General features: G+C 55.9%; 1 protein-coding gene across 1 annotated transcript in view; it reads right to left on the bottom strand.

Annotated features, from left to right (window-relative positions):
• The window catches only part of LOC102372019 (galectin-4), a 21,647-nt gene that overhangs the window by 303 nt on the left and 11,785 nt on the right, over positions 1-9,559 (bottom strand). The window contains exons 5-7 of the mRNA XM_006036954.2: positions 2,060-2,122; positions 1,842-1,930; positions 489-690 (exon numbers count right to left, since the gene is read on the bottom strand). Coding sequence (XP_006037016.1) covers positions 489-690; positions 1,842-1,930; positions 2,060-2,122 — 354 coding nt within the window. The remainder of the gene's footprint in view (positions 1-488; positions 691-1,841; positions 1,931-2,059; positions 2,123-9,559) is intronic.

Genomic DNA, 9,559 nt, shown 5'->3' with positions numbered 1-9,559 from the left:
TAGGGAAAGGATGTCTGGGGGATCTCTTCCAGCCCCTGTTTGGGGCCTGGAGCCAGGGGATTTGTCTCCAGGGCTGAGCTGGGTAGTTGACCTTAGGGGCATGTCACAGCCTCGGCTTCTGCTGGGCAGAGGTAGGGCAGGGGGGCATGCGTGTACATACTTACATTCACATGCATGCACACATGCAGGTGCACATGCACACATGCCTAGATGGCAACACACACAAACACACCCATCTGCCAACACCTCCACTACTCATTCCCACACCTGCAGACACACCTGCACACACGTGCCACCCCTCCACACCAAGTCAGCACAGCTCTAAGCCCAGTTCCCAGTCTTGGGCTGCAGAAGAGCCTCTGCCCCCCTGGGCCTGGATCCCACTAATGCTGTTTGTGGGCTACTGGCCTATCTCCCCCCACAATCCCCTCCCTGCCCTGCCTGGCCCAGCCTGGGGGGGAGCCCATGGCCCACTGGCCCCCCAGTACCTCAAAGTGCTCTTCAGTCATGTGGATGTCCAGCTGGAAGGAGGCCCCGTGCTTGAACGGGTTCTCCTCCTTGGTCTGGTTACACTGCCAGCTGTGGTTCTGGAAGGTGTTGGACACCACACAGTTCTGGTCCAAGCGGGGGTTGAAGTGAAAAGCTATATCGCAGCTGGGCCCATCCGAACAGCAGAAGTTCACGGAGAACCTGGGGGGCAGGCAAAGGTGAGACCCATGAGAGCCCGAGCTCCTAGCCCCAGCCCCCAACCCTCAACTGGAGCTTAAACCCAGGGGGCAGCTTGTGGACCTAGGGCCTGAACCAGCTGCCAGGCCAGGAGAGACTAAAATAACCCAGGGCTCTTTCATTTGGAAAGGAGACGGCTGAGTGGGGAGTGGAAAGAGTCACGAAGGCTGTGGACCAAGTGACCAGGCTGCTGTTGTTCATCAAGTCCCAGGACACTAGAACCAGGAGACACCTGCTGAAATGAGTAGGTGACAGGTGTAAAAGTAACAAGACAGGACTTTTTAAAGCAATGCATCGTTCTCTGATGGAAGTCGTGGCCACAGGAGGTGGCGGAGGCAGAGGAGCCAGGATCAGTGCGGCCTGGATAAATTCATGGGGGATGGATCTATTCATGGCTGTTGAACAGGATGGCTGGGGAGATTTCCTTGGGTATCTCTAGATCAGTCCATGGCGGGTATCGAATAGGGGTTGGATCGCTTGATAGAAATTCCCAGCTCAATGCTCTCTTTGCACTGTATCGCATGCACGCCTGCCGCAGGCAGAGAGGGACTCTGGCCTGGATGGACCGTGGGTCTGACCCAGTCTAGCCCTGCTGATGCTCTGATGTAGAAAGGCATCCTAAAGCATCAGCAATCCTGCGGTCCTAGGAATCCTGGGGCAGTGGGGCTGGCAGGGGGCTCCGGAGGTCACAGCTAGCCCAGCTCCCTGCCCAAAATGGGATCAGCCCTGTCCAAGATTCCTATACAATCCCGACCCTGACACACATTACCCTTAGCACGCTGCAAGTCGTGGCCTGACCACACATTTCTTCAGTTAACAGCGTGAGAAAACCGGAGTAAGCGACAAAGTTGCAATGCAAATTGCTTGTAATGACCCGGTGGTTTGCATGGGGCGTGTGGCCAGTGCTTCCAGTCTCCACAGCCTGGGCAGGCTGGTCAGCTGCTCGGGGTCCCACCGCGGGAGCATGGTACAGCAGTCTGAGGAGGGAGAACCCCTTCGGGTCCCACCGCCGGAGCAGCACACCCCACCCTGTCATTAAGGCGAGATGGGATCTGATGCCAGATCCGGACACCCCTGAACGGCCGGGTGAGACTTTTACGTGTCCAGTCACTTACCACTGGGAGCCGCAAGGAACAGAGCCCTGGATTCTCACGTGCCTCCCAGCCTGAAAACCACAGTCAAAAGCCAGGACGCAGGGGGTGGTCTGAGAAGGGGGAAAAGAGAGGGAAGCTCAAGTGACAGCACTTTGGAGAAGTGGAAAAAATCCAGGTCACAGATGCTCCCCAGCCCCTATGGCCAGAGCCCCCGACCAGGGAGAAGGGCTGGTACTCACCAGCCCTGTGACGGACTTGAGAGCCATGGGCGCTGCGGGTGTCCCTCTGCCCGACCGAGTCAGCTGGGGTCCGGCAGCAAAGGTGGCTCCTTATATACCAAGCTGGTCCCTAGAAAGGGGAACCCCACCCTCTGCTGATTCATCTCTGAATGCCGCCGCCGCCTCCTCCCTGCAAGATCCACCTTTGCCCTGTTTGACTTTGCAAAGGGGCAGCTTTTCCCTCAAGTTCCCTGAGTATTGCCCAGATCGGAACATGGGATCATCCCATGCCTCGACACTGGCTGTTGCTCTACTTGAGAACTGCCGTGGACCGGGTCAGACCCCAGGTCTGTCCTGCCCAGTCTCCCATGTCAGCCTAGCGCGGTGCTGGGCGGGAGAGTGACGGGGTCTGAGCAGGGTTTTCCCTCGTTCCTCTTCCCCTCGCAGTCATCGAGAGTCCAGGATGTGGTGACCCCGAGGCCGTGCCCCGCAGCCCCCGATGCCCCTTTCCCCCAGCATGGGCCCAGCCCCTGGGTGGATCTGGCTGGACTCTCCGCTCCCTCCATGCCCGGTGCCCACGAACTCCCTCCTTTTACCCTCCACGGGGGGAAACGACCGTCCTGGTGTCGGTGTTACACTGCCGGCCTGCTCGTTTTGTGCTGGGACTCCTCAGCCTTGTCTGGCGAGAGGCAGCCAGGAATCGGTCCCTGGGAATGTCTCTTCCCTCCTTAGTACGGTGTAAACCCCGTCCTGCCCCTCTCCAGCACCTCTCTCCTAACCCCCCTAGGCCTGGCCTCATTAGTCTCCCCCATAGCCCCGACCCCCTCGCTGCCCTTCTCTGCACCTTCCCCAGCTCTTCACCTTCCTTCTGGAGGTGCGGGGAGCAGAGCTGGGCGCCGTACTCAGGCTGTGAATGCACGTGGGGTGATGAAGGGGCATCGCAAGATGTTCCACTTTGTTCCCTGTTCCCTTCTTAACCGTCCCTAATGTTTTCTTTGCTTCGTTGTTGGTGGCGGAGCTGCTCCCAGGGAGGAAAGGTGCGCTGGCTCAGGGGGCCCAGGGAAGCCTTTGGGGAAGACGTGGGGTGATAAAGGCTGCCGGCAGCCTTCTCTCTTTCCCCCCCGTTGGAAAATGAGACCAGGGATGTGGCAACAGGAACCTGGACCGGCCCGGCAATCCTTGCCAGCCCTTCTTGGGCTGCAGGAGCCAGTGGTGGGAGCCAGGGCTGATGCTTCATTTCATAGCAGAGTGTGGGAACGACGGTGGTGGGGGTTGGGTTTCTTCTCCTCCCAGTGTCAACTGGCCCTGGGACCAGGCCCTGCGCCCTTAGATCTCATAGATGTCATAGGCGTTCGGACTGGAAGGGACCTCGGAAGATCGAGTCCAGCCCCCTGCCCCAGGGGCAGGAAGTCAGCTGGGGTTCAAAGACCCCAGCAAGATAAACATCCAAATGTCTCTTAATGAGTCCAGAGTGGGTGCTTGCACCACCTCTGCCGGCAGTCTATTCCAGGCCTTGGGGGCTCGGACAGTAAATACATTTTTCCTTATGTCCACCCTAAAATGGTCTTGCAGGAGTCTGTGACCCTTGGACCATGTCATCCCCTGGGGCGCTCTGGTGAACAGACGTTCCCCCAGTTCCTGGTGAGCACCCCGATGTACTTATAGGTGGCCACCAGATCACCCCTGAGCCTGCGCTTCTCCAGGCTGAAGAGTCCCATGGCTCTCAGCCCCTCTTCATGAGGCCTGTTCTCCTGCGCTCTGACCATGCGCGTGGCTCTCCTCGGCACTCTCAAGCTTCTCCGCGTCCTTCCTGAATTGTATAGCCCCAGACTGGACGCAGTACTCCAGCTGCGGTCTCGCCACGGCTGAGTGCAGCGGGAGGATGACATCCTGGGTCTTGCTCAACATGCATTGGTAGATGCAAGCCAGAGTTTTGTTCGTTTTGCTGGCTGTGGTATCGCATTGGTGGCTCATGTTCATCGTGTGGTCAGTCATGACCCCAAGTGTCTTTCGGCCATGGTGCTAGTGAGTGTAGCATTGCCAAGCCTATACATGTGATGCAGGTTTTTATTCCCCAGGTGGAGCACCTTGCATTTCTCCATATTGAATGCCATCAGGTTTTCATCCACTCGCCTTCCAAACCTATTGAGGTCAGCCTGGATCACCAGACTATCCTCAAGTGTGGACACTTTCCCCAAAGTTTGAGGTTGGCAGCAAACTCGGTCAGTCCGATTTTGACACCAAAATCCAGACCATTTATGAAGACTTGAAAGAGAACAGGTCTGAAAAAGGGGCCACTAGTCACTGGGTGCCGCATTGATTCAGTTCTGTCCACTGCCACCCTCTGGGTCCGACCTCGGAGCCAGTTCCCCAGCCGTGAGGCATGAGGGGATGATGGCAACCGGTGGCCTCATCACACTCCTCTGATTGGAGCCCGTGGCCAGACCGGCCCAGACCGGGGGGGTTTGCCTTCCACTGCAGTGGTGGCATGTAGAGCTGTGTGAAATCTCACCCAGCATTTCATTTGGAAGCTGTTTCGATGTGGTTCGAACTTGAAACAGCAAATTCAAAAGGAAACAAAAGCCTTTGAAACAGCTTTGAAACGAAACAAGGGAACTCGAAACATTTTGAAAGTTTCAAAATGTTTCGAGTTTCGAAGCCAGGCTTCGTGGCTTCAGCGCAGCACCTGGCTCCTCTCATCCGGCAGGCAGATCGGGGGCTTGCCCGCACCCCCGGGAGGGCTGTGGGGGCTGTGCCGGACTACTCCCCGGGGGTGTGGGCCCCTGATCTGCCTGCCAGATGACAGACCCATGCTGGGCGCAACTCGCACCCAGTGCCGGGAAGATCAGTGCTGCCAGCTCCTGTCACCTGGAAGGAAGGACACGCACCCCCAGGAGGACTCCGGCACAGCCCCGCAGCCCTCCTGGGGGTGCCGGTGGGCCCCGATCTGCCTGCTGGCTGACAGGAGCCAGGTGCTGCTGCCTGGGGCCAGTGGGGCTGGGGCCGATCAGCTCATGTGGGGGCCCCCCCCCCCGCCCCAGCCCCAGGGCAGGGCAGGATCGCCGCACAGGCTGATATACCCTGGGCCCCGCACCCACCTCAGGCCAGCTCTGGCATGAGGCCGGGGCAGATCAGCTCATGCAGGGACCCTCTCCCACCCCGGGATTGGAGCAGTGGGTCCCCGCACCAGCTGGTCTGCCCTGGCCCCGTGCCGGAGCCAGCTCAAGGCAGGTGCAGGGCCCGTATTTCTAGGGTGCTGGCCAGCCCTGGCATGGTGCAGCCCTTGGGCTGCCTACCTTTGCCATCCAAGACTCAGGGAATTGTCGGGGTGGCCAGGGGATTTTCTAATTCAAATAACAAATGAAATTGTTGGCTGCTGGGTGAAGTGACTTATGATGTTTGCAATGATGCCTTCAGGGAAACGTGAAAGGAATTTGGGGCCAGTCTTCACCTGCAGCTGTGCCCAGGAGAGATCGGGGGAAAGCACCGGGGTGTGTGGAGTTGATGAGTCTCAGGGAAAGGGATGTATGCTGTTTGGGGACTAGTGGCAGGGATTGGGATGGATGGAGAAGACGGGAACTTTGTTGGAAGAGGATGAGGATTGGATTGCTACTAGGGGATGCGATTTGGACACTCTGGAGAATGAAGAGAGATGGATTTAATTGACACTTGTCCTTGTTTGGAAGTAAACAGCTCTGCACACTTTCAAAAGTCCTTCTCTGAACTTTACTTCATTGAGAATTTCACAAGCACTGAGAAAACATGTAAAGCAATAGTAAGAGTGTTAATAACAGATAAGGAGTAAATCCTAACCACAAACTGCCAAGTTCCTAAACCCCCTCCTCCCCGCTCTGCCCTCACCCAGCCATTAATAGTAAAGGATCATCTGATTTCATAAACTGAGGTGAGAGCAGATGAGGGAGCATGGCCTCACAAAGCCCACCACCACAGGGAATACTACACAATCCCATCACCCCTGTTTTGCCATATATCCCCAGCCAATATGCCCCAGGACTGCTGGAGATTGTCATCCGGGGTGTGTCAGTGCCCCCCTCATCCTTGCTGATGCAGCTTACCCACCCCAGCCCTGGCTCATGAAGCCCTATCGTGTGGGGGGGGAGGGGGGCAAGTGACTGTCTTACAAGAACAGACCTTCAGCTACCAGCTAAGCAAATGCTGCATGAGCATAGAGTGTGCCTTTGGGCACCTGAAAGCCCGTTGGAGGTGGACATAGAGCCGGAGAACATCATCGCTTTCCTAGTGGCAACCTGCGTGCAGAGGTGCTGCCTGGCCTGCCTGCAGCAGTGAGCTCTTTCTCTGCACGAGTAATTGTGTAAATAGCCGTGTGGGCTTGGAGAGGCGGCGCACAGGCAGGGGAGTGTGCACAGAGGTGTGCGGGGAAGAATCTGTGCGTTGCCGAGGTCTGGGGTGGGAACAGGCTCTGCAGGCTGCGAGATGTCTGGGCCTATGGGAGACAGCTGGAGCCCTCAAAATGCATGATGGGAGGAGTGAGGGACTGCCCCTCTCTCCATCCTTTGGTAATAAGTTGTGGTGAACGTCTGTTCCATAGACCTAGACATTAGGGCTGGAAGGGACCTCGGGAGATCATCGAGTCCAGCACCTTGCCCGAAGGGCAGAAAGTCAGCAGGGGTCATAAGATCCCAGCAGGATAGACATCCAAATGTCTCTTGAAGGCATTAGTTGTGAATAATTAATTAGGGGACTAATATAATGAGTATTTAGCATAGTGTATCAGTTATTATCTTCGTATCCGTCAACCTGATCATCTCTTCAGTGTAAATAGTTGTGAACTGCTTTTTTGTATAAACTCACCCTAGTTGCATTGTAAATGGAGTATTTCAAACTTCTGATATTTAATATTTGCATGCATATTATAATTATTTCCTGTATATACTTAAATTCTGTAAATTGTTACTCCTTAGTCTGCAAGGCCTCTCCATTGTAAAAGGGAGTCCCTCCTCCCAGGGAGCTTCTGACCACTCTTAGGGGAGCTGAGCAGGGATAAAGCTACCTGGTACCCCAGGTACCAAACATCTGGACGCAGCCGTGGGTAGGGCCGTGCACTGAGAGTTACACGTATAAGCCCAGAGCCTCCACCAGTCAGGGCGTCTCTCTCCAGCAACCAAGAAGTAAGGAGCTCCTGGCTGCAGGGCTGCAGAAAAGGCCTGGATTTTGGCTGAACAATTCTCTAGGCCTGGGAACCGAGGCAAGTTCCTTGGACTGAGAAAGCTGGGCTTATGGGCAAGTGGGTTTATGTTAAACACCCAGAGGGCTTGAGATGTCTGCCAAAGGGCAGTGAGGTTCTTTATTCATTTGCGTTAGATCAGTAGTGTAGCCTTGAGCCCTGCTGGAGCAGGCTCAAGGCCTCTTTAGATAACCCAGTGACCCAGGAGCCAGGGAAAGGTTGATCTGGGCCAGAGCATCCATGAGACCTGAGCGGGCCAGCCAGATGAGAGGGTCTGAGAGCCCAGAGGAGGGGCTGGATGTGGGACGGGGGGGAGGCCAAGGGTCCAAGAGGCCCAAGTTTATATACAGTTACATCAATGGGACAGGACATCCACGAGGCTTAGGGTGCGGTATAGGGGAGGTGAAGGAGCCGGGCAATTATCCCTTAAGGCTCTTGGTGCCCTACAGGGACCTAGTCAGGCTGATCAGGACTTACCAAGCCTGAGGGCTGGCTTGAGCCCAGCAGGGTCTCAGGAAAGACCCAGTGGGAACTTATTTGGATTAAGCCTGTTGGGAGCCTCCCCATTTTAACCTATAATATTTAAGAACAAGGCATGGCAGGCAAGAAATTGAGGCAGGGCAGCATTTGCGTTTGAGCCAGGCACGAGCAGCAAGGCCACAACGGGAAGTCATAGCCACCCCTGTGATGATGAGTCTGTCACAGCAATAAAAGCGGGGAGGGAAGGAGCCACCTATTGGGAGGTTGATCTTCTTCATGGCCTGCGGGGTCACCTTCCCTTAATTGTGTGTCTACGCTTTCCATTGAACCATCTCTGGAGGTGTTCCTGGAGGGGCTGGACAGCCAGTGGTGGGGGATCACCCCACACCTCAACACTGGCTGTTGCTCTACATGAGAACATCAGAGCTGCCATGGATGGGCTTACCCCAAGTCTGTCCTCCCCGGTCTCCCATGTCCCAGGGCAGCAGAGAGCAGTGCTGCATGGGAGAGCAATGGGGTCCAAGCAGGGTTTTCCCCCATTCCTCTCCCCCTTGCAGCCATCGAGGGTCCAGGACATGGTGACACTGAGGCTGTGACCCACACACTTGTGCCCCACAGCCCCCGATGCCACTTTCCCCCAGCATGGACCCAGCCCCTGAGTGGATCTGGCTGGACTCTCTGCTTCCCCTGTGCCTGGTGCCTGTGAACTCCTCCATTTCACGCCACGTGGTGGGGAATGACCGTCCTGGTGTCGGTGTTACACTAGCAGCCTGCTCAATTCACGCAAGGACCCCTCTTCCTTGTCTGGTGAGAGACGGCCAGGAATTTATACCCCTGGACTGTCTCTTCCCCACTTAGTATGGTGTAAACCCCCATCCTGTCCCCCCTCCAGCACCTCTCTCCTAACCCCACCAAGCCTGGCCTCATCAGTCTGCTCCAATAGCACTGACCCCCCACACTGCCCTTCTCTGTACCTTCTCCAGCTCTACTCTGTCCTTTAGGAGGTGCAGGGAGCAGAGCTGGGTGCAGTATCCAGGGTGTGGTTGCACCATGGGTTGACAAAGGGGCATCGTGAGACTTTCTACTTTGTTCCCTGTTCCCTTCATAATCATCCCTAACATTTTCTTTGCTTTTTTTTCTTGGTGTCGGAGCTCCTCCCAGGCAGGAAAGGTGCGGTGGCTCAAGGGAGCATGGGGAAGCCTTTGGGGAAGATGTGGGGACACAAGAGCCGCCAGCAGCCTTCTCTCTTCCTCCATTGCAAAATGAGACCAGGGATGTGGCAACAGGAAGGGGCAGGTGAAAGAAAAGAGAACTTGTCCCTCTGGCCCGTTGTCCCCATTGCTGTCTCATTGCCCTTTCTGGGAACCTCTCTCTTCACTTTCCCAGCCCTGCGGAGGGTTTGTACTTCTTGCTGCAAACCTTACATCAGGTGTGCTCACATAGATTAATAGATTGTGGGGGCTGGAAGGGACCTCAGAAGATCATCAACTTCAGCCCCTGCACCAAGCAGGAAAGATAACTGGGATCAGGAGACCCCAGGAAGGGGACTGTCCAGTCTCCTCTTGAGGATTTCCAGGGTAGACGATTGCTCCACCCCTGGTGGGAGCTTATTCCCAGTTTGGAAACCCTGACTGTGAAGAAGTTTTTCCTAATGTTGAACCTGAATTGATCTTCCAGGAGTTTGTGGCTATTACGCCTGGTTTTTGCCAAGGGCGCCCTGGTGAACAGTTGTTCACCGAGCCCCTGATGTACACCTCTGATGTAGCGGTAAGTTTCATAGTTTCATAGTTTTAGGGTCGGAAGGGACCTAATAGATCTTCTAGCCCGACCCCCCG

The sequence above is a fragment of the Alligator sinensis genome, unplaced genomic scaffold, assembly GCF_000455745.1.
Source record: "Alligator sinensis unplaced genomic scaffold, ASM45574v1 scaffold107_1, whole genome shotgun sequence".
In the NCBI taxonomy this organism is placed as follows: domain Eukaryota; kingdom Metazoa; phylum Chordata; order Crocodylia; family Alligatoridae; genus Alligator; species Alligator sinensis.
This window is presented reverse-complemented; position numbering and strand designations above follow the sequence as displayed.